Source organism: Strigops habroptila, chromosome 5 (assembly GCF_004027225.2).
Source record: "Strigops habroptila isolate Jane chromosome 5, bStrHab1.2.pri, whole genome shotgun sequence".
Classification (NCBI taxonomy): domain Eukaryota; kingdom Metazoa; phylum Chordata; class Aves; order Psittaciformes; family Psittacidae; genus Strigops; species Strigops habroptila.
In genome coordinates this window covers 70,120,863-70,146,368 of record NC_044281.2, presented here as the reverse complement: position 1 = coordinate 70,146,368, position 25,506 = coordinate 70,120,863, and the positions used below count along the sequence as shown (strand labels likewise).

Below are 25,506 nucleotides of genomic sequence, written 5' to 3'. Positions count from 1 at the left end.
GTTTTTTGCTGTTTTGGGGTTTGGTTTTTTTTATAACTTAACACAGAGTCGAAGACAACAGACCAACCTCTTCAGGCACAAGAGTGAAAAGATGCTTGGGGATTTTCAACTGATGCCATGGAAACATAATTTCTTGGTTAATAAACAAGAAAACAAGAAGAAATATATGAAAGAATTCCTTCATCAGCATTTTAGCCTCTTAAGCAGAAAGAGAATCATGGTTTTGAGTACGGGTTAATGCATGGTCCGGCATTATGTACCATCAGATAATTTCGCTGGGACCACAGCCAGAGGAGGCAAACTCCAGGGGACCCATCAAAGTTGAGTAAAATGGCACAGGGACTCAGAGCTGACACATGCAAGTGCTTACACTTTGGAAGAAAATCTGAACTACTCCCCACTGCCTAATTAGCTGATGTGTTGCAGTCATGGCTATCACATTGATCACAAATATTGCCCTGCTAACTCGTGTCTGCTGGATCGCCCTGTTGCCTCTTTGTCTTCATCTGAGATTGAAAGCTCCCTTGGGATGGAGGTTATCTTTTTAGCTACTGCAATCCAAATAAATACAATAAATATAACAAATATAATAAATAAATATGTTCCTGAATACTAAAAAAGGCAACAGTGGAAAAACTTTTGTTCCTGATATCTTCGCAGAAATAACTGCTCAACCCACACTGGCTAAAACAATTGAAAACCTTTTAAATATTACAATAGCAACTTTAAATACTCACCCAGAAAGTCACGCTCACATAACCCTTTCTCAATACTGTACAGCTTTAACAGAAGACAGCATTAGCAACAAGTGAGAAAACATTCACAAGGCTCTTCCTTTGCTCATAAAACCTGTGAAATCTAAAAGGGCCACGGAATAAGAAAAGGAGCTCAATAGATTCCTCACATTTAGTCACACTCATAACACAAGAAGGAAAAAACAGGACAGCAACAAGATTAACTAATGAAAGGACTTGCTGCCTACCATACAACCTACAGAACTCCCCATATAATACATCTCAACACAGCAAACATGTCAAATCAAAACTCATTTATCACACTCACAATTTCTATGGTCAGATCTGGAAGCGTTATGAACATGCACATTTGAATAAATAAGCCACTGAATAGATCTTCCCTTCTCACATCCTCCTAATAAAATTTGCCCGAGACTTTCAACAGAAAAATAGGGGGAAAAAAGGCAACACACAACCCTTTAACTCTTGGCTGTGAACGGTGCCTTTTAGACACCATATTTTGCATATCTAACCATCACATTCTCCTCTATTCAGCAGATGCCTCCTCGGACTACAATTCCTGTAAAGCAGCCTGGCCCCCACTATTTACGGGGAGAGTTCGTATTTCATGACAGATGACTCCCGTGTGCTTACAGTTCATCATAGGCAATGAGGTTGCAGGGACTCTAGCCTACAGATGGTTTGGGAATTACAGATGCTCCGACAGCACTTCAAATCAAAACCACCTAAGTTTACAGATTAAAAGGAAGAACTGTTTTCTTTTTGTTGATGGAGTAGTATTAGTGAGGAGGAGAAAATAAAAAAAAACTACAGAAAGCAGAAGTCCAACCTTTAATCCACTTTTACATAAAGCAGACAGGATGTAGCTGGATTCTTAACTACCCAGTTAGATATTTTGCTAGAAAACGAGAACTGATGAAGGGTTTGCGTGCTTGAAAAGCTTAAATAATTTTTACAGTTATACTTGGTGGTCTACAAAAGGACTTCTGTCCACAAATTCTGGTGTCTCACTCCATCACAAGTACATCCACAATCAAGTAGCTTCATTTCCTAAGAGGAAAATGATCACCTCCACTTAACTCAGTGAGAAAAACAAAGATCCAATCCACAACTGACAGGTATCTATTGTGACCAAGAAGAGATGTGGCATTCATAAGGAGCAGGGCTGTGGCTGGCTAGGAGGGTGTCTTTTCCTTGAATCTGGCTGCTTCAGTAACAATGGAGGCCTTTTCTGTGATTTCTTGGGCTCCAGAAGCATGGATTTGTTTGCTAGAACAATGTCTGCTTTCCTGCATTTAAATGCTGACCAACATTTCCTCTGTCTGAACCCATATCAGCCTGATACAGGAGCAATTTCTAATGTAAATTTTAATTCTGCTCTCTTCTGTTGCTCTCACTCCCTTTTTTAATTACATTCAGGATGTTTTCTTATTGATTTACTTGTCTTTGTATTTAGATGCAGTGATTAGAAATTTCTCTTATATGGCAATTCAGTTTTCCATTAATAGAAGCCTTTCATGCTATAACCCAGGGGGGACTGTGAAGAAGCTTTTGATGCATGAAGCAGGTGGAGGCAAGATGATATTTGGAGATTTTATTGCACTCTGTTCTATCTTAGCATCCTTTGAAGCACGGCTGTATGATTCACTGCTTTCTGCCACAAAAGACACTCCTCTCCTGTGGAAGTAACTGTGTTTGCCAAACGTTCAGAATAGGTGTCACGCAGCACCACTGCTCAGATGGGCAGCACTCCTGGTTAGCAGAAAGCATGTGTTGTATTCGCAGAAAAGAGGGAGAGGGAAAAACAAACCAAAACAAAACCAAAACACAGAACTCCTGGAAATGTCCAGACCTCCTTCTGATAATTACTTCATAGTTGCATTCAGTTTGTGACCCATCAGTTCTGGGGGCTCAAAGATGGCTTTGAAGGAGTTACAAAAAGTAACTAAGGAAAGAAAACCTATTGCCAGAAGGCTTAAATTCGCTCTGCAAAGACAGATCCTCCTTTTGAAATTTTCAGTGTTTCCAAAATTTAAAAGAAAATATTAAAAAGTACCAGTTTAAATAATGCAAAGATTCAGAGGCCTTACTGTGCAAATAGAACAGAAAATCCAGAGAAAAAGAGTCTCTCACTTGGCATATTGCTTCCACTTAGTATCTATTTGCATTTCTACAATGTCCTTTGCAAAGAAATTCATAGTTATTCTCTAAGACTCTACACTCCTCTGTGAATTACAGCATGGCTTAATCCTGAATTTTTTACATGGGGAAACAAAGGTTTAATGCCCAGGAGCAACTCCTACACGCTCTTACCCTGGGCTTTCCTCATAGACGTTGGAAGAGAACCCAAGAGGTTCTGATTTCTCAACATCTCTGACTCTCTAGGCCCCACACTGGCCCCTGTTTCACTGCAGAAAAGATTCAGAAGTGTCCTAGAAAACACTGAAACACACTCACGAATCAGTGTGTTTCCCCAGCTGACCAAGTACTGGATGCCTCCAGTTGTACTGGCACTGAACTACATACCTGCCATTCTGGGAAGATTCCAAAAGCGATGCTGTTATTACCTTTCTGCAGAGCTCAGGTGGCACTGTGAGTTTAGTAATAGGACAGGATATGCCTGCTTGTTGCATTACTTATGCAGAGCAGATTGCTTGGCAATTATGTTTAAAGTACAATCACAGTGCTATTTGTACTTGTTAGGTAAAGAGGCAAAAGTTTTTTAAAGCTTTAATACCTTGCTAAGTACCAGGGTAAGTGGAAATGACTGTGTTCTCTCTTATTAGCTGCATAGTTATTTATACTTTTGCAGATTACCATGGTACACCGCAATTAGGCTTTGGAAGTACTGTTCAAATTGAGAAGTTTCAAGAGCTCTGCTGTACAATTAACCCTTAAACACATTAACAGGAATAAACCTGCATTACACGCCCAAATTCTGCTCCAAACAGGGGCTTTTAAATTAGCTGGGAAGAAAGAAGCACTAGAGATCATCCACCAATGAGCTGCTCGCTCCTGGAGCAGTAGCTACAATGCACTCTCAGTTCCACCAACTATACTTTCAGTAGGTTTTTGCAGTAGCTGTAATACACCAGGGAAATCTGACATGAGGCACTTGGTCTCCCCCAACCCATGGATGCCTTGTTGGTTTTTTTAATTGTCCCTAGAGTAAAAAACACCTAATAACACTTCTGTTAAAGGCATAGTATTTCCACACCACAAACAGGATGTTAGGAGGAAAAGCAATCCCCAGCAGGCAGAAATTACTGGTGATTTCAGATACCAAGGACCAAGGAAATTACCTGTTTATAGGGGTGAGTTTGGGGAGCTTGAGGCAGGGAAGAATTTTTTTTATTTATTTATTTTAAATGTACACACATACTTACAAACACACACTCTGTCCATCAGCATATTTCTGCAGGCCAGGACGCTCCATCTCCTACACCAGACTGGGAGCATGGCAAATACATGACACCATCCGAGGCTGTCCGTAGCAAGGACACTGTGATATCTCTAGTCCTTTAGTGGCTACTGTCCTTACAGCCCAAGGCAACACAGATTCACTGCCAAGAAAACCATCTCAGCTCACAGGGCTGAGAACATGGCTAAGATTATATCATGCACTGTGTTGCGTACCAACTTGGATCTTGTTCTAGCAAGCGTGTACCATCTATAGAGACTGTTCTCACTGTCTCCTAGAGACTCTGAGGAATTAAGAGACTTGTCTAAGACGACTCAAAGACGAGAAAGAATGCTTCTCTGTGTGCCAGGAAAGTGCCCCTTACATCAAGAAATCCTCATCTTTGCAGACTCCACTTCATTAAAGCAATGTGTTCTTAATCACGTGTCCCTTTTCCAAAAAGCAAGTTCTGTTATTTCAGATTCCTTCCCACCTCCTCCCCTGATCAGTTCAGCTTCCCTTCTTGCTCAGACTCCCATTTTACAAGACATACGGTGCAATCCCTCCATGCCCATTGCTGCGTTTTCTACAATCCACTTACCTCCACAGTGAACTCTCTGTAACACTCCCCAAGTTGAAGTCGAAGAGCTTTGTCAGAATGAGAATCACCTAGGGAAGGGGAAGGGAGGGAGGAAGAGAAAGGGAAAAGGAAGAGAGAAAAAAAGTTTCCCTTTAGACTGTGTAACAAAACACAAGGCATCTGAAATCACCCAAAGGAGAGCTTAGCATTTATCCATTAAAGTTGCAGTATTATAGGATCAAGTAAGTTAAAAAGAAAATCATTATCTTAATGCATCATGTAACCAGTAACATTTAATCTCAAAAATGTTTTGCTTTTGAAATAAAACATGCCAACAGGAATTAATCAAACACTGTGAGCTGCCCTCTCTACAGCTACGGTTATTCAAAGTCAGAGATGGAATCAGATGCACCCTTTTTAATTCAAGAGCCCAAACAGAAATTACAGTCATTTTTTCCTGTGCTACCATAAATTGGTGATTCTCCATGGAAAGAATTGGCAAGTTTGTTTATGAAGATCCCCATCCAGCAAAACAATCCATTTTGCTCAGAATGAGCTTTATTGTTCTTTACTTGCTGTCATTAACTCCAGGAGCATGGGAATTTCCACATGCTATCACCTTTATGCAGTGGTAAAATAGAGGGACACAGAGCACAATATTCAGCTTAGATACTGAGCAAGGCAAAGCTTCAGCTGTATCTTTAGCGCTCAAGGAGAGTTAGAGCCTTAAGGACCCACTGAAGTTAGTTTATGACTAACTTTCTGACAAGTCATAAACACGCTTGAGTCATGCACTTGCAAAACTGAGGGAGGAGGAGAGGGGAGTTAAGCAGCACATGGAGGACCATAGGGGAATGTAACTTCCTTCTGATATCCTTAGTGCTCTGACTTCAGATTTCACAGGTAAATGTAATTCTCCAGCTACATTACCTAATGCCCTTCTCTCCCAGAAGGGTGGCTATGCAATCAGATAATCTGTGAGTCTCTATGCAAGCTCCCAGGCTCAGACAGGATGGGAACTTCTGCAGAAAGGAACCTTTGGTTCCACAGTGGAAGTTAAGAGCATTTGAGCATCTGTTCCTTGCTTTTTTAGGATAACTAATACCACACAGTTCATTTCCTCAGATTCCTGAGCTCTTCCTAAGGACCAGCCTCAGGAAGAGCTCTGGGGTGTCTCTTCATTTTTCTTTTACATCATCTTAACATTTCAGCTTTGTTTCCTCGTTCCAGGATTGAAGAACAAGCCAGTTTCTCTTGCATCTGCTTGGGCTGTGAAAGCACCTAGGGACATTTTTAGTAAACACTTGGAGGGGTGGGGGTCATTTTGTTAACAGGCACTTCACAGTGTGGCTAAAAGATTAGTCGAAATGAGAGAAGTAACCCAAAGGGTTGAGTTCATTAATGTTTTCAAATACAAGAAGGATCTTTTCTACTACAGAAGCCACATCTCCTTCCCTCCTCCTCCTCCCAGAGCAGTGGGACCTGCCACACCTTTCATTTGGGTTTCCCAGTTGAAAGGCTGCTAGGTGAGGAGTTTAAAGCTTTGCAGAAAAATGCCAAAGGATTAATCAATATCACAACGGCTGCAGTAGTCTGTTACTGTCAGCATAATACCAGGAAAAGACCTGTTCAAATTGTAAGGGACCTTGGTACGTGACTATGCAGTCGGTGCCCAATTTAATGGCTTTAGAACAGATCCTCTGAGCATTCCTCTCTCTACTGGATTCACTTTCCCTGTCCCCGATTGCATTTTGTCCCTTTATTTCCCCATGCAGAGACCTTTAGGAGGAAGATAAAAGCCAAGCTGCTTCCAGCAGGGTGTGAAAAGAAACCTGCCAGGCAGATGTGAGCCAGCATATGCAAGCCCATGTCAGCCTAAACCGACACTGTGCAGTGAGGAAATAAGAACAATATCCTTTTTATTGCAATTTAAACCCTGCACACTCCTTCCCATACAAAGAGGGAAGAGCCAGCCGCAAGCTGCAGCAACCCAGGTTTGTATACTCCCTCCCTTTACATCAATTGAGGGAAGCAGTGCCTGCTCCCAGCTAAAACCTGCTGAGAGCAACATTTTTTAGGAAGTTCCCTATATTTCCACAGGGGCTCAGGCAGGACCCCTCTCCAGAGTCTCTAGGAAGCCATGCACCACAGCACAAGCCCTGCCCTGCCAAAAATGACACCCTTCTTATTGCTCATGGCTGTAGTGAGGTTTCATCAAGTTAGCTTCCCAGTTTCAGAGCCTAATCACATTGAAGACAGCAGGATGACTTCTGCTGAGTTCAGTGGATCTTGGATCCAGCCCTAGACATATTAAATAAAATCTCTGGGTCCTAGTTCAAATTTCAACAGAGTAATTCCACCTGAAGTTGCAATTACAACTAAAGGCAGCATCCATACTTTCCCAGCGCTTTGCGGCCTCTCCCCAGATCTCCTATGCCCTGTATCTTTGAAGATGTCACTTATCTAGCACAAACCCTGCAAACCACAAGATAACAGCAGCTTTACAGGAGTGGGTTGAATCCTACTCAGCGCGTGGGTATAAATCCAAAGTAAAAGCACTTTGTTTAGTACGGCTTTTCTGGATTTTTGCCCAGGACAACTAACAAAAATCCAGCTCTGCCTGTTGTTACTGCACAGAAAACAAAAGTCCAATCATTCCTTTGCAGTTAAATCTCACAAAAAGTCCTAGGAAATGGCAGGACTTGCCTGAGGCAGTGGTAATACACAGTACAGTAACCTACAGCAACCAAATAGGCCCAGGCCAGGCAACACTCCTTCACCATAACCCCAGGTAGCCTCCACATTGTCCCCACTTGTTTTTGAGACAAGATACTTCAGATTCAATAAAAGCAACTCTTGCAATAGCTTGAGACTTTCAAAACCAGAGAGGGCTGGAGAAGCTGAACCTTCCCAAGATAAGCTGTGAAAGTGCATTCCCCCCACAACACTTCCTCATGAGACCACAGAGCAAGTGTAACTACCATGGACATATCACACGTGGTTGAGACACAAAGCCTGAAAGGCACAGCTGGTTCCTGAGATGTTTACATGAAATGCTTTTGACATGGCATTGCAGAGGAATCTTCAAAGCGTTTCAAGAGACCTATTTTGAGACCTTCACATCATGTTGCCCCAACCTTGCTAAGAAGAAACTAGAAGCAGGGATATCAGGGGCAGATGTGAGCAAGTACCAGATTTTCTAAGACATTGTTATTTGAATGCTTTAGTTGAAAAAGAATGAAACAAAACATAAGGAAAATAGGACATATTTTCTGAAACTGAATTCTGACAGGAGAGAAAAAAAAATACCTACACACCTCATTGATTCAAGCAGAGACATTTGTTTCCGATTTCTACTTTGCAGTTGAAGTAGCTTAGCGTGTTTTCGCCAACACTAACAAATAACCATGGCTTTTCTGTGCCAGGATAATTCTGCATGAAAATCTTGATGGTTTTCATTTTAAAAGCTGAATTCAATTAAAAATTGGAGATTTCACATCTCATGTATTATTTTAAAACAAAAGTAAATGTCTTCTTTCCCTGAACGGAGGGAAAGCTAGAATTGTCACCCCATAAAAATGCCCATTCTTCAACCTAAATTAAGATGAAAGCATTTTACTCTGGGGAAAATAAATAAAGCAAAAAAGTTCCAAGCAATATTGACTCAGAAACAGCAAAAACCGTACACTTAGGCATTGTTTAATCAAAGTAAATAAAACACCTTTATGGTGCCAAATTGAACTGTTTCTGTTTATCAAACCAATGTCCCCAAAATTAATTTCAAGTCAGCTCAATGATGACCTGTATTCTTGTCCGGGGTCATACTGCTCACTTCAGGGAATACAGCTCAGATGTGAAATTCCCCCATCTCCTATGGGCCAGGCTCTGCTTCCCAGGACACCCTGGGGCAGGTGTCCCTGGGGGTACAAGCAGCTTAGCTGGTTGAGAATGAAAAAAGAGAAAACCAGCCTGCAGCATGGAGAGAGGAAGTAGGCCAGGCTGAATTACAACTCCCTTAAGGCAATACAACCCCCCTGGAAAATGCAATTTCAAGCTGAGCTTACACAAAACTAAATGACCTCAATAATTCAATAAACTGTTTGGGTTTTCTAGACAGAAGTGGGAATGGAGAAAGGATAATCAGAAAAATATATTTTCTTTGGAAACAAGTGATGTTCCAGTCCTGAAAGAATTTCCTTATGCACTTTATTTTACACACATGCTGCTCCACAGCCCGTATGTTTTTGCTCTTTGGAAACAACACTGTCTGCTGAATACCCTGCTATAAGGTTTGCATGACAAAAATGCCAAACCCTGTCAATTATTTATCTTCAATGGCTTATACTACATTACAGATTGAGAGTCACTGGCACTGCAAAATCCCTTCATCATGCTGTATAGTACACTGAACCATTAAAACCAGATTTAATATGATGGACTGGTTCTCTAAAATAAGGCCAGCAGGTCTCCAAGACTGCCCAATCCAACAGCGTTGAAAATTGACACAACCTGACTGCCATGAAAGCAGAAAAAAATATAACCGGAAATAGTAGCCCAGGTTTCATTCCATCTCAAAAACACATCCCTGAAGGGATCCCTATAGTTCAGACAATTATTAGGAATCTCCAAGCCCCTAAATCACAGAAGTGCACAGAAGCACACAGAAGCTCTTCAGAGTATTTCGTGGCATAACAATCTTTCATTCTATAAATTTTTATATAAAGGAAAATTACCTTAGTTCATTAATCCCTCCTCCAGATACTGTGAATTCTGAACTGTCAAAGTGCTTTGCATATACCCCACAGTGGAATATATAACTCTGTTTCCCAAAAATTAGAGTGTAAAGGCGTTGCACTTCCTTCAACAGGTTGACAATGAACTTCAGAACAACCAAATAGTGCCACATCAAAGGCAGTCAATGTTCCTGTATCAGGCGATGCTCATATTAGAGACAGGAGAGATAAGAGCACAGCAGCCAGAGAGAGTAGGAGAACATTTCAGGTGGACATCTGAAAGGCCAGCACTGATTCACTTATTGAGATTCATTTTCTTTCAAAATGATCCTGCTATATCAGCACAGAGATTAACACAACTCATCAGTAGCCATGTACACATATTTACCAAGTGTAATTAATTATGAGCAAAGGGAAGAGCACTGGGCAGTGCACAGCACAACAGAGAGATCACTGATGGATGTACCTGTGAAAAATGAGAGCTCTCTGCTTACTTGCTGTGGCATGTTGGGGTCTCCATTTCCTGTCTACACTACAGACCTATTCCCATGGTGTTTGCAACCTTTTCTCTCCCCAGCACACCAGCCACAGGAAGCTTGGCTGCAGTTTTCATCTGCCTTTCCCCAATCCATACGAGAGCAACAATACCCAACAAGTAAATTTCAAATGTGAACAACCACAGGCTACTGGGAACCAGTATCAGTAAATTGCTGAAGGTAAATTGGCTTAAAATGCTCTGGGACCTAAAAGCAGCACTGCTCTATGGAGGGCCTTAGCTGTTTCTTTCTTTTTGGGTTGGTTTGTTTTGGTTTGGGTTTTTTTGGTGGTGGTGCAGCAACTAAGCACCCACCTAGACACTCACTCTCTCCCCACCCCAGGGGGTTGAGGGAGAGAACCAGAAGAGCAAAAGTGAGAAAAGCTTGTAATTCCAGACAGAGACAGTTTAATAAGTGAAGAGAAAAGCAAAGAAGCAGACAAAGGCAGTCCCTGACTGCCTCCCACAGCAGAACAATACAAAGCCGCCTCTGAACAACAGCTATTTTAGGAAGACTGCTCCACAGCTGTTATTACTGATGGTGTTATTTGGGACAGAATACCTCTCCGTGTCTGCTGTCCCAGCTATGCCCCCCTCCTAAGTTTCTTGACTACCCCAATGTTACTACTAGGGCAGGCAGAGTGAGAAACAGAAAACCTGACACTGTGAAGCGTTGCTCAGCTATACCTAAAACACCGGTGCATTACCAACACTGGTGCAGGCAGTGTGAGAAACAGAAAACCTGACACTGTGAAGCATTGTTCAGCTATACCTAAAACACCGGTGCATTACCAACACTGGTGCAGGCAGTGTGAGAAACAGAAAACCTGACACTGTGAAGCATTGTTCAGCTATTCCTAAAACACTGGTGCATTACCAACACTGATTTAGCCAAAAATTCAAAACGTAGCATGACATGGGCTGCTCTGAAAAAAATTAACTCCATGGCAGTAAAAGTATTTTCCTTGACCAAGGTAGAGTGGTTTTCAAAACCAATTGCTACATAATCCTGGTCCCACTAAAATCACTTTGCACAAATGCACCCTCGAAAACATGCATGTATGTGATCTCACTACACATCACCATCCTTATTTACCCTGGAGGTATAAGTGCAGTTGCCAATACCTAAGAATGCCAGCTCCAGCTGTGAGAAGCATATAGGATTACTACAAAGTCCCCAGCTGAGGAACTTAAATTCCACAGGTGTTTACAGATTCTGCAAGCACGACCACTTGGAAATAGGGCAAGTAATGTCATCTTTGTTTTACTGATAAGCAACCAGAGGCAGAGAGAGATTAAATGTTTCTTTACATAGAAAAAGAATCCAAATCAACTTCTAAGTGTTTGGTTCAATTCACTTTGCAAACACATCAGAAAAGTCAAATTAAAGACCACTTTATTATGAAAAAGAGTCTCCATCCAGGAATTTAACATAGCTGAAATAACCTACTTCAACACATTTAGTTAATTTAAGCTAAGAGGCATCACCAGGAAGATAAAGCACCAATTCAAGTTCACCCACAATAACAGAATGATTAGTAAAAAAAGCAACTCATATACCTTAAATACCAATCTACCCTCTTTTCCCCTGCCTGGTGAGCGTACCTGAACATATCTCCAAATACTATCGGTTAAGGAATAGCACATCCTAAGACACGAGAGAAAAACAGCAGACGTACCAACAACAAACACAGGCCAAATCCTGCCCCTGGAAATCACAGCAACAATTTTGCAAGAGTAAAGCAATGCCAACTTCAGCAGCAGCAAAATACTTTTTTTTTTTTTTTACTTTTTTTTTTTACTTTTTTTTACTTTTTTTTAAATCTCTAGAGAGATGTAGACCTGTGGGTGGCTTCAGACAATGCAGACAAAAGAACCCTCTGAAATTGAAAGAGACAAGTCCCAAGATCACACACAAAAGCAAAACATGTTCCAGCGAACTTGTGATCTCTGAACAGCTGAGACTGTCAAATTCGTCCTCAAAACAAGAACCAGTAACTAAAAGAAATATATTCTCCTTTTATCCTTCTTTGCCTGTGTAGCTTTTCATTTTCTAGTATGAAAACTGCCAGGGTATGCTCATTCTGCCCCCTCTCCTCCTCCCTTTCCATGTAAATCAGGTAGCAGGAACCAGAGCACTGAGAAGTCTTCCCATGGATTCCTCTGGGATGCTGGAGACAAATCACATTATCTTCATAAAAGAATCCCCAGGATGTAAGTGACAGTTTGAAATTCCCATTTACAGGGTTTGCAGTGAATGAACAGAATTTGGGGGGGTTAAAAAGCCAAAACCACTACAGTGCTTTGAAGAAAGAGCCAGCTCTGGAAAACCCAATTCCCTCCTCGCATATGAATACCAGCAGGAGCAGGGCAGGATTTCTGTACGTTGGTTCTCTGCTTTGTAATTCAAGGGCAAGCCCAGCCTGCCAGAGAAAAAGCACCTGTTGGTATCAATACTGAGACGGACACCTTTTCCAGTGTCACGGATTTACCTTTCTGGGCTCACACAAACTAGAAACGATTTTGAATTGAACCTGACAGAGTTTATCATGCTTTAGGTTTTAAACATTTTGGTGACGGGACTGTAACTTAGGATATGTTCAGAGATGCCTTGCACATAGAAATCCATGCCATGGTTGTGAATGCAGCTGAGGAACACCACCACCAAAGAAATGACTAATGCCTCCATGACTCATAAGAGGAATCTGACTATAATGTTTTACAATAACATGGCAAAAGAAGTCAAATTCTCCTCCTCCCAAAACAGATTCCAGTTATCACCCAGACAAGGGGTATTCATAGCCACTAGCTGTATAGCACCTGCAGTCAGCCACATTGCTCTTTCATCTCCACTAGATATTAAATTTGAGCAATATCTCTCATATACATTTTTTCCAAGGAAATAGGAAAAAAAAAAAAAAACCCAAAACAAACAAACATTAGTAAATCCTGTCTCAGTTTCAGCAAATATACCTCCTGCATACCTGCATGCTTACCTTTAGTGCACACACACACAAACCACATTCTTAACACCTCCTTCCTAAGGAAATAAAAGGAAGGCCCCCAAAAAGTCTATCAGCCCTTAAAGAGCAGCTGGACTCTGTTTCAGAGACTGCAATAGAACCCTAGACATAGCCACCAGATCAGATCATAAAACCTTTGTCCTCTTTGGGTGGGGTATCACTTCATAAAAGTATGTTTAGAATTATTAGCCACACAGCACCAGGAGAGAGAGTTTGGGAAAGGCATGATGAATTAGCCACCTTTTTGAGGACAGCAATAAAACACAGGAGACATTTAAGCAGAATTCCAGACCCTTAGGAAGAAACACACTGGAGGAGAGGGTGGACACACCAAAACCATCAGCAGCTTGAGAGTAGAACTAGTTGGAGAAGTCGGAGACAGAAAAGACCCCCAAGGTTATCTGACCCATCCCCCTGATAAGGCAGTTGTGCCCCAGAGAATCTTTCCCAGCTTTTCGGGATGGCCTTGCTGCACATGAACACACATTCCCACTAGAAAAGACATCTAGATTGCTTAAAATAACAGAAGCCTGAGCTTTATCTCTGTGTAACTCAGTTAAACATAAATACAATCTCTCCTGGCAGGCAGTGATATGATTTAAGCATCGCCTATCATACATTATAAGAGGTGATAGCAAAGAACTCATAATTTTTTTTATTGATCCAGCAACCCATGCTGCATCATATCTCCCAATTCCTCCCCTTTGCTAAGAAGGCTTCATCAAAGCCTTGGGAACTTTATTTTTATCTTTTTTTCCCCTTCTCTGTCTTCCTTTTAAAGCTGCTGTGTGCACATCTCTACATACGTTCAAGAAGAAAATGAAAAAAGGCCCCAGTTACTTTGCTGGCTCCATTCTTGTTCCAGTTATCTCCTGATACTATCTGTAAACCAGCAGATTTTGTGCAGCAATTCAACTCTGTGGAGTCACATATCTGCTGAAGCACCATTTAACACTTCTGACATTTTGGGGACCCAAAAATAAGGAATGACTTGAACTCCAAGTGTGAGTACACTTCCCTTCACAGAACTGTTCTCAAAAAAAAAAAAAAATTGGGGGGAGAGGTGGGACAGAAGGGAAGGTAGTGCAGCCATCAGCTCCACCAGGTGAGGGTTTTCCTTGAGGATTGAACGCAAGACTGACTGGTTCCATAAAGGAAATTAAACTATGTGGATAATTTTGTGTCTAAGCCATTTCATAGAATCACAGAATGGTTTGGGTTGAAAGGATCTTCAGATCATCTAGTTCCAACACCCCTGCCATGGGCGGGGACACCTCACACTAGTCTATGTGACCCAAGGCTTTGTCCAGCCTGGCCTCGAACTGTCAGGGGTGGGGAATTTACCACTTCTTTGAGCAACCAAAGTGCCACACCACCCTCGCAGTAAATAACTTCTTCCTTATATCTAACCTGAACTTCCCTTGTTTCAGTTTGAACCCCTTACCCCTTGTCCTATCACTACAGTCCCTAATGAAAAGTCCCTCTCCAGCATCCTTGTAAGCCTCCTTCAGATACTGGAAGCTGCTCTGAGGTCTCCACGCAGCTTCTCTTCTCCAGGCTGAACAGCCCCAACTTTCTTATCCTGTCTTCCTTTCAATTCTGAAAGGAAGAGAGAAAAAATTTCCCATAGAGCTGATTCTTCAAGAAAATTCAGGCCACTTATTGTTCTTGCATTTCAGACTCCAGGCTCTACTCAGGAAATCCCACTTCTCTTTCTTGCTCATCCTCCCCCACATAGGTACATATACATACATATATATTATTGATCTCCCTCAGATTCCAATTAGCAACTCAAATAATTGCTGTGGAACAGCATGGGCAAGAGATTCCCTCTCTCCCCAAGGACAGAAGATAGACTAGATAATCTGTTGAAGTCCTTTCCAGCCTCATGTCTAGGACCCAAAGATCTACTTGTTCATGAAAAAATGCCTCACTGCTGGCTTAGGAGAACAGCAGCAAGGAATTAGGCACCATGCCACAGAAACACATGCCTGTTGTGCTCCCTGAAACATGGAGTTTTGTCTTCAACATGACAGCAGGAGGTGGATGCTGGAGAAGCCACCATGTCAGCACTGAAGCCTGGTCAGTGGCCTGGCACTCAGACTGGCAAAGGGCATCAGAGCCTCCCCACTCTATTCCCAGCTTTGATGCTAGCTCACTCACCTCCAGGGAGATGAATTTGTGGTGGCAATATTATTCCGAGACACTATTGCTTGATTTTGAACAATATTACTCTGAGAAAACATCCTTCTCCCTCCAGGAAAACCAGTCCAAAAGCTGGGAATTTCACAGACGTTACAATGAAAGGAAAGGATGTACCTTTTGAGAGACAAGCCCTTGCATCTGCTTTTAATGGCCAGTTAAAAGACCTTCCATTCCTGCCACCGGGTCCCTATTATAACACATCCAAGTACCTTAGACTTCAGCTTATTTCCCTTCCTCACAACAGCCCAGGGAAATAAGGATTGTTGCAGCTTGCCAGCTGACAAATGTAGACACAGAGGGAAAAAGAGCAAAATGCACAAATTGTTCTGTTACAGTTCTGCAGGTACCTAAGTTCAATACTTAAATTTTCCCCCACATTTAATACCTGACCTTGAATGTCTGTAACATCATTAGTAGAAACCCATGATTTAATCATAATTCTTTAAATATGCGTAGGCAGAGTATTTATAAATATAATTAAATAGTAGGGAAAGTGAATTATGAGAATCATCACAAAAAGAATAAGGTAAAAATATCACTTATATTAGAATTTAGAATGTATGAGTAACTGTTACAGGCAACTTGGGTCAGTCAGGCTGAGCAGGACACAAAGGATTGGAAAGTGCTGGAGGTAAGAGACAAGCATGAGTCAGGGCTCTCCAAAGACAAAAGGTCAGAAGCAACAGTTTGAGTGCTAACTAGCTAATTAACATATTTTTACATTATTATAGATTCAACAAAGATGAAAATGATCTGATTATCTTATACATTAAGGTAATAAAAACGTGGTCTGTTCAATTGACTGCAATCTTCTGACCTTGAACCCATGTTTATGCAGCAGTTCTTATCTGCAGATGCCCAAACCTACTTTGAAACTTAGTGGCTCAGTTGCGGTAAGGTCAAATTTTGCCCCAGCAGCTCCTTTTCCTACTGGTATTCCTCTGAACTAATCTTTACTCTTTATTTTGATAATCATTATTATATTTATTTTCACTTTTATTCTGTATTCATCATGTGCTTGAGTTTCATCATCACTGCTTGTGCCTGAACTCCTGGTGCCGTAGCTACATAGCTTTTTTTATTATTATTCTTTGTGTTGTATCATTAAGCAGTTACACAAAATTATTTTCATGTGCTGCTGTGAAAACACACTCTCTCTGGGCAATTTCCTGTCTTTGGTCCTGTGCAGAGCAGCAACGCCCCTGAAGCCCTGATGTTATCTTCTTTGAAGGGCCTAATCAAGCAGACTTCCATGAAATCTGGCTCACCAAGTATTTCCAGAAACTGGGCCAGGAAAGATTCCTCTCTGTACATCCACCACATTGGGCCAGCCAGATGTAACATCCTCCTTCATCTAAGGGCACAAAACCAACTTCTGTTCTTCCTATGGAGTCCAGAGAAACAGGCATGCTAACAGCAAACTGGCCTATGCAAGACACTAGCAATAACTTCCATGATACACAACAGAATGGGGGATAGAGAATTCTTCAGTTCAAGATTCAGCTTCTCCCTTCTTTACAGGGCACCCAAGCTTACACACCACCCCCTCCAGAGAGCAGCCCTAAGCACCACAGGGTGAGACCTGTTTGGATTCTGCCTTATAACTTAATGAACTACGGGAGCCAGTTGATGGACATTCACAGTAGGCAGGTGCCATGGGCTTCAGCTCTGCCTCCAACTGGCATTTAACTGTTTCAGACTGCAGCTACATTAGTGATAAAGAATGAACATGACCTGTATCACAATAGCCTGTAAAAAGCCTCGCTCAGAGATAGAGCAGCCTACTAGCAAGTGAAACGGGAAACATGAGCAGGTGCTGTACTGCCTGCCTAACAGAAGGAACACACCATGGTTTCTCCTCCTTCATGGTTGTCCGCATAGACTTCAAATCTGTGAATTCAAGGGACTAATGGGATGACTCCCTTTATGTCAGCTGAAAGTGCAGGCCCCTAAGATGTCCTAAGATGTTCCCCCTAAGGAATCTAACTCAGGGTTAAGGATTCCTCCAGGCAGCAAGAGGCTACAATAGCCCCACTCCATGGACTTAGCCTTGCAATATACCCAGACCTAAGAGGGAGAGTAAAGACAGAAGAAGGACCTGAACTCAAATTCAGAGCTCTGGTTTGTCATGCAGGCCAGACAACCCATCTTCTAAAGCAGCCCATTACCAGTTCTGTACCTGCCAAGGAAATAAAGCTTTGGAAAAAGCGTATATAATAGACTGAATATTTTTCCCCATTTGAGTATTACCTAAAGATGGGTAAAATATATTTGCTTAAAATCTGACCCTGTAGAAAGGAAAAACAAAGCAAACAAAACCCAAACACTCCTCTCTCTCCCCCCCCCCCCCCCAAAAAAAATTATTCTCTGAAGAACTGGCACCAACTTCAGGGCAGAGGGGGAGCAAGAAGGAATGTGTCAGGATCCACAAAGAAATCATAACTTTTGGTGTTGACCCAATATTACACATTGGGATGGGGGGGGGAGGGGGGAAGGAGAAAAGGCAAATTAAGAAAAAAATCCATTCATCTGGTTTTGAGCTCTGTAAGAAAGAAAATATATTTTTCCCCACATTAGAAATACCTTGTGCTAATATCTGCATGGGGAGATTGGAACAGTGCAGTTAAACCTGTCAAGGGCAATTTTTCTTACAGACTTAAGTGTTCCATTACTTAAAAAAAAAAAAGCTGAGAAAAATAGAGGTACTTGAATTCAAATCTCCTTTAATGCAACATTATGGCTGAGAATTTCAAAGCTGTAAAAGTAGGAAACTCAGAAGTACAGATTCTACATTATGCACATGGATTGTATAAAAGAAAAGAGGCAAATCACCACTGCAGAAATCTAAAGTAGTACTGACTTTTGCAAGCCCTTTAAGAGCCCAGGGGCAGTTGGTCAGATGAAAATACCTACTCGAACCATACTGCAACCTTCATTGCAGTAGAAAACTTTCAGAATGTTTGACCTTGTGAAATCACTTTCCTTCTTTTACTTATGGACCTAAAAAAATTCCTTGGTTGGACCTGAAAAAAATCTTGCCCCTTAGACAACAGGAAAATTGAAGCACAGTCTTCATTTCAAGTCACTGTCTATATCCTTCCTCATAAGAATCATGGTTATGACAACTGGGATTGCTCACTGGCATTTAAACTGGGACTACTTTTAAAATCAGGTTTTGGGATGCTATAACCCAGAAGATAGATCCTTTTCACTCTTGCATGACAAAGGAAGGCTCAGTGCTTTGCTCTTTGAGCAGCTGCTCTGGCTCCCTTTGCCATCACAAAAACATCCAGGACCCAAAACCTGCAGGCGGAAAAGGGAGAAGAGTCAGACCCTCGTATTTTATGAAAACACTCTGTAGCTCTGCAGGGTCTTCAGATGAGCTTCAGGGAATTTCACCTACATGGGCTGAAGGTGAAAGATGACAAGACTTATCTGAAGGTGAAATTCAATCTTATTCTCGCATGACATATGAGCACAAAATCTTAAATAGGGCTCTAGGGATTAGATTTGCCAATTCCTCTTCAGGTATAGTAGGTCATCTCCACAAGTCCAGTGCAAGTTCTTGCTCTGGGCTGTGACCCTTCAGTGAACAAACCACCCACCACTCAAAATTTCATATAATGGCTGCAAACCCATCATTAAGAATAATTCTAATAACAGCAGCCTCCAGAACAGAGGACTAACATAAGCTAGATCCAAAAGTCTCCTGTTCTGCCTTTGTGACTATGCAGAAGTTCATCATGATGAGTCCTGGCTCCAAAGGGAGAACAAAGTTCAAAGACAAACCACAACATGCTTTTCATGAGTAAATGTTGAGCTGGCAAAGTATTAGAACTCCGAATGTTAGCAGAGACTGAAGCATGGTGTGGACCAAAGGACTGACTCAAGCTGATAGTCTCAAGGTATCAACTCTGTACAAGTTCTTTGTCTTACCTAGCAAGATGCACAGGTAGGAAAAGGTGAACAGCAAGTCTTTCAAGTAGCTGTGACAGACTAAAGAAAAAATCCAAAGGTCCATTTTACCCCTACTGTTTTATGACTGTGCTTTCACAAAAGTCATCATCTACAAACTACTTCTTACAAAGCATCTCCCAAAACAGAAATACTTCTCTGGGCGCATTTACAACAGGACCAAGAAGTGCTCCAAAGACAATCTTCAGCAAACCTAGGTAAAGCAACAGTATATCCCATTGTAAATTCACATATACAACACAGCAGAATGAAGGTACCCTCTACTCTGGCCATTCAAAACTCAATTACTAAAGGTCTCTCCGGTAACTACACCAGCAAAGAACAGCACAGAGCACACTTGAACAGCTATTGCTAGTACTTGCAGGTGCCATGAGCCTTTCACATTCAAGAATACAGGATTTACATTCAAACGTAAAGCAAAAATAAAACCAACTTGATTCATGTGCTCTTACATCAAGAGAACAAGGGTATTTTTAGAGAAGCAGCTTTGCATTCACAGCATGCATAGCATTCTTGATTAAACAAGAGATCTGCACGAACATAGTAAACCTGTAATTTTATTGGCCAGGCACTATGGAAACAATTTAGAATACATGAATTGCAATGTTAAGCAAACTGCAGTCCATGTACAACACCCATGAATTGTAGCAGTTTGGCAATGAGCTGACCAGTTGCTTCTCACGGCCTTTAATAACAGTCATCCACATCTTCACAGCACAATAGAAATTAGAGATGCAAGAGGCCTATTAGCTCATCCAGAAAATACAGGATTGTTCCCTGTGGGATAACTGCTAATACTCTGTCCAAAATAGATTTAAATCTGTAAAGCAAGGTAGTCTCTTTAGCAAGATTACTCAGAGTGGCTGAGAACTCGTTTCGATAAAGCTTTTTCTAGACATTAAGTTTAAATATTTCCTCTCTTTAAAAAAGGTTAAAGCTAGTCCAAGGAGCCTGGTCTCCTTTGGATTCCCCTTTAGTCAGTCAAGAGAGGGGAGAGTTGGTCCCTTTTTGCTACAAAGCAGCAGCATACAGAGACTGACCACCTTTGTCTAACAGCCTTCACCAACAGTTCTCCCCTCCACCCAGCTAGTGCTTGCCAGCTCTTGCCCATAACAGTACCCTCAGTACCACCTCTTCCCTTTGCTCACTACACAGGTATGTAGAGTCACATACCACTTTCTACCTAAGAAGTCCTTTGGCCATATATGCATATATGGATTTCACTCTAAATATTCATTCAGTACATCTTCCACCTCACTGAACACTCCCATCACACGTCTGTGCACCACGTCCACTTCAGCCAAACCTCGATAGAGACATGTGGCAACACTGGTAGCCCAAGGGCTGGCTGCTGTAGTGCAAGTGACAGTACATCACTGTGTCTTGTACTAGGGCAGAGGCTCTAGCACAAGGCGGTGTCTAGTTAAATGTCCTTACTGCAAACGGTGTCAATCACAGCTCCAAATACCAAGCTGTATTTCTACCACTCAGTAAATCTCCATGCACTACATCAGCCCTTTGGAGAGTCCAGAATTAATAGAGAATTAATATGTGTACAAGAACAACTCAGATGTGCCTGGGAGGGAGGGAAGCATGGGATTAGGAGATTTACAGACAAAGGAATCATAACAAGTATACCACAATCCAAGCTAAATCCAAAGTCTTTACCAGTCCAGCACCGAACACAAACACAATGGCATCTTGCTTCATGCCCAGGAGCATTGGTAATGCCATAATGAGAAATTTGTGTGTAAGGGTGGAAACAACAACATTTAACACCAATTAAAAGTATTCAACGAGTGCCCTAACCACTCTTCTAAAACAAGCCCTGATCTCTATATCTTTGATATCCAGAGGCATTTGTAAGCAGGATTTCAACCAGTCACCAACATATACTCACTCCACAAGCTCATTACGCTATCATAGGAAGGCAGGATTAGAAGGGAAAACATTTTGTTTAGAGCAATCCAAAAAACCTCCTGTGTTCCTACCCTCAAAATCCCAAGACACTTCTCAACTACCCTGAACAAACTTCAGACCTTTACCGCAAAAACCAAAATCACACACAAAAAAAAACAACCTGAAATGTACCATAGGAAGACAAGAAAAGAAAAGTCAAGGGCACTGCCACTGTCCTCTATCCTTGCAATAATGAGGAACCTGAGAATGACAAGATGATTTTATGAAGTGGACCACAGAGAGCAGTAAAGCATGTGAGATACATCTCTCTGCTCTCTAGCTGAATGAGAAGACACTTTTTAAATATTCTGCTATTTTAACATGCTTTCCAAAACTTATTTTTGCAATACGAGTAGTTAAGTGTTTGGCTCATGTTAGCATTTTCAGATAGAGATCAGGGCACCCAAAGAAATAAGATGTATGAAGAACAAGAGCAGAACTAACAGTTCTCTATTATAGACTTTCCCTGTTCCACTCAGAAAGTGACCATGTTACAGTGAAGAGTGATGGTTATATATCCAACATGGTACTATAAAATCCTTCAGGATAAAAATTGCAAAGAATCAGCGATTTAGTATTTCTCTCAGTAGAAAAAAAAAATTATATATATATAGTTTGAAGATGTAAGAGAGAGTTCTTTTTTAACTTGAAGAATTACCTTCCATTTGGGAAAGACGAACCACCAATAATGACAGAGGAAAATCTTTGGAAGTAGTAGCAGAAAAAGACATTAGAAGTGGCAATCACCATGTCAGACACACTACACTGCAGGGAAAGGGAAGAATGGCCAGATAATGAAATTACAGAGCATTGAAAATGTCAAAGAGCGACAGTGCTCTACCATCATTCACAGGCTATATGAGGCATTAACATGCTGATATCCCATTCCAATGACAAAGATGGCAACAAGAACAGTAAATAGTCCAAAATGAATCTGTTGCTGAGACCAGGAATTTAATGAAACAGGGAGACAAGAAGAAAATGAATCTTACTTTCACTATGCAGCCTTCAAACTGGAAGTTGTTGGCCCTGTTCAGAAATAGTAATATAATAGCTCAGGGATGCATTTTTTGACTTCCCTTATCTATGATCCCCCTATACTTATGAGTCATTATCACAAAAAGGGGTATCAAGCCTCACTAACAAGCCCCAACCTTGCTGGCAGACAATGACACACAAGGTGCCCCAAGCAAATTTCCAAGGAGGTATAAAGGAAGGAGAAAAAGTCCTTCACAATTAAAATGATCAACTGATACATCGGAGACCCAGGATCTCTGTTCTTGGAGGTGTTCAGAACTTGACTGGACAAGGATCTGAGCAACTTGATCTAACATCACAGCTTGATGCAGCTTTGAAGCTGACCTGAGCAGGAGCTGGACCAGAAGACCTGCAGACCCTCTGTCATCTAAACGACTCTATGATTTAATGAGCAGAACTCACTGCTCCCTTCAAATAGAAACACCACTGGTCAATGGGTAGCAAAAGGAATGACACAGCAGTAAAGCCCTGAACCCTGTGTGTATCACGCAGTGCATGATACTAAGTTTGCATGATTTTCTAAGTTGCTTCAGATAGTTGAACACTATAAAAAAAACCAAAAAAACCCCCCAAAAACTCCTCTACCACCATTCCTCCTATATAAAGGAAAAAAACCCCACAAGTCAAGGTGAGTAAAAATGTACAGTCTGTTTATGGAAATCCAATTCTGGAGACAGTCTAGTGGGTTGTAACACAGCTTGGGACAAATGAACTGTCATATCCTAGGCAGCTCCACACGTAGCCAACAAGTAGACTTCTAGACATTCTCTCTAGGTACGGGATGTTGCGGGCAGCAGAGTGTGCAGGGCAGCACCATCCCAGCAGCATCACATGAAGCAGCCAAGGTATTTGCTGCTAGGATTATTTCCTTTGCAGAAATTCTGCACTGTACCCCAAAACTCCAATATGTGGAGTTTGGGATACATTTTTGGGGAAATCTTAAGTCTGGTACAGGAAAGGTCCTATTTTCAGCCCAACCTAATAAACTCTCCTACTGGAGGACTAGGAGCAAAATGGTTTCAAGAGATCTGATAAGGTTAGAGCTAAACAGCAGTTGATAAGGTTATCTGGCCTCCACACTGGTTTCTTACACAACTTAGATTTTCTGTTTCAAAATCATATTTCAGAACCAAGTTCACCTAAATTTAATTAGAAACATGTCTTTGAAATATAAAAAGCAAAATGAACAAAACCCCATTCACATAATTTAACCTGAAAAACATAAATACAGCGGTTTCCTCATCCCTTCAAGCAGATGCAAATTTAATTTCAGATCATTCAGTTGGTTTCTTTTCTGTAAACAAACAAACAAAAGTTAAGCATGGGAAAAGAAACCCTTGGAAACAATACCTCTTATCACATATTGTACATGCCTCCTTCTCCCTGCTGGCCCATATCACATTTAATGCTATAGTTTTCAAAGGCTGCTGGAATTCAATCTGCAATAAATGAGGCTTTGCAAAGTGCATATGTTCAGTAAGTGCGAGTATCTGGACATCTGTGCACAGGGGTGATTCACTGAGAGATGTGTGTAAGACAAAAGACCCATTGCTACTCATTTCAGACAGGCCAAGTTTTCACCACGTTTTATTGGCAGCCAACCTGACAGACAACAAACTTAACCAGCCTGTGAATCAAAAGCTTTCCACCCACAAGACCATCATTCCTTCCCTTCTACACAAGTGGATTTTGCATCGTGCCCAGAAAGCAAAGTTCACCTGTTGCCCAATTAAGGTGTGAATAAGATCTATCATCTCAGGGCATTATTAAAAACAACCACCTTGTTCATTACAAGGGCATAATGATGATCTCTCTCCACTGAGCAGCAGTCATGGATCATGCGGCAAGAGGCAGCCTTGGAGGTAGGCAGATGGATGTTTAACCATTGCAAGCTTCATGGTCATATAGCCAATGCCTTAGGGAGATCTATGGACGGACAGTATAGACCTTGGCAATGTCTTTGTTACTCAAAGCCTATCTGCCACAGCAGCAGAACAAATGAACAATGGCCGACCTCGAACTGCAGCCTACACTCCTAATTATACCTGAAGTGCCTCTGGGCAACATCCAGGGCTGGCTGAGATAGCACCTACCTGTCAAAACACATCAGACACAGCGAACTGCATCTTTTGAACCTAGAAGCAATTTCACATTCCAACTACTGCAACTCACTGCCCCCTCTACAGGAGCCACTCCTGAGATCTGGACAACAGACAGATTTGTCTCTGTAGCTTGCATTTACAGAGCCCAAGGAAGTGACTGCCCAATGTAGGCAGTACGTCAGAAGAGGAATCCGTATTGAGATCGAGTAACTGAGTTTGCTTTAAAGTCAGATCACACTTGCTTTGCCACTGTGTACTTAGTCATTAACATGCTGCATAACTCAAAATTACTCTGGGGCTATCCTATAAGGGATGCAGCATCTAGAGATGCAAAGTTGGGACACTTCAAGCATATGCATAAAGACAACACAGAGCATTGACAATTTCAAGTTGTTTCTAGAGATTGTCATTAAAAGGGGAATGTAAAGTCCCCTCCGTCTAGCCTATTGTCTGATTTCTTACGCAGATGTTTTTAATCATCTTCCAAATGAACAGCTGAGGTGCAGCCTCAGTCTCCTGCTAGTTAGTGGTATTGCTATCCTGCACAAAGCTGCTGGCTGCCCGGCCCACTGGGGCTGTAGTGACTGGCTGTCCTCACAGGACCCTCAGAGAGCAGTAACACAACCTGGACAGTGTGCAACTGCAACCTCAGATAGAGGGAACATGGCAGAGAACATCAAAAATAAGAATTCACAAAAAAAAAAGGTATTTCACAGTGCATCGCCACAAGCTGCATTACATTTGAATGTCAGGAACATGCTTTGGTAACACGCACCTGAGAACTCAGCCTAGCAGCTTAGAGAGTTACCTCCAACAGCAAGGTTCAGACATGTTAAGTGCCTTTTGCATGTCCCAGCTGCAAGGTAGCAAAATGAGTTAATTTTCTTCACCAAGCCTGGACTAGGATACTACTCTCCCAACAAAGTGGAAATACCAGCAGATCCAATAGGCACCCAGGAATTACCCTTCTCTAAACAGAAGCCAGCACCACTGGGAAGGCAGAAAGCAGACCTCCATCTGAATCCACTGAGATCAGCTCAAGTCCTTCACTGCTCTCCCACCTCTATTAAGACTCCTGCCTCTGCCCCACACACAGGCCTTGTTGCCACTTACTACCACACAAGAGCAGTCTCCATTTCTCCCTCTGCCATACATAGCTAATCCAGTCCTCACTGCAGCTTTGCCTGCATAGCCTGCTTAA

General features: G+C 41.7%; 1 protein-coding gene across 2 annotated transcripts in view; it reads right to left on the bottom strand.

Annotated features, from left to right (window-relative positions):
• SORCS3 (sortilin related VPS10 domain containing receptor 3) overlaps positions 1 to 25,506 on the bottom strand; it is a 299,459-nt gene that overhangs the window by 203,815 nt on the left and 70,138 nt on the right. For both annotated transcript variants that reach the window (XM_030488031.1, XM_030488030.1), the window contains exon 2: positions 4,757 to 4,824. In XM_030488031.1, the coding sequence (XP_030343891.1) occupies positions 4,757 to 4,824 (68 nt within the window). The remainder of the gene's footprint in view (positions 1 to 4,756; positions 4,825 to 25,506) is intronic.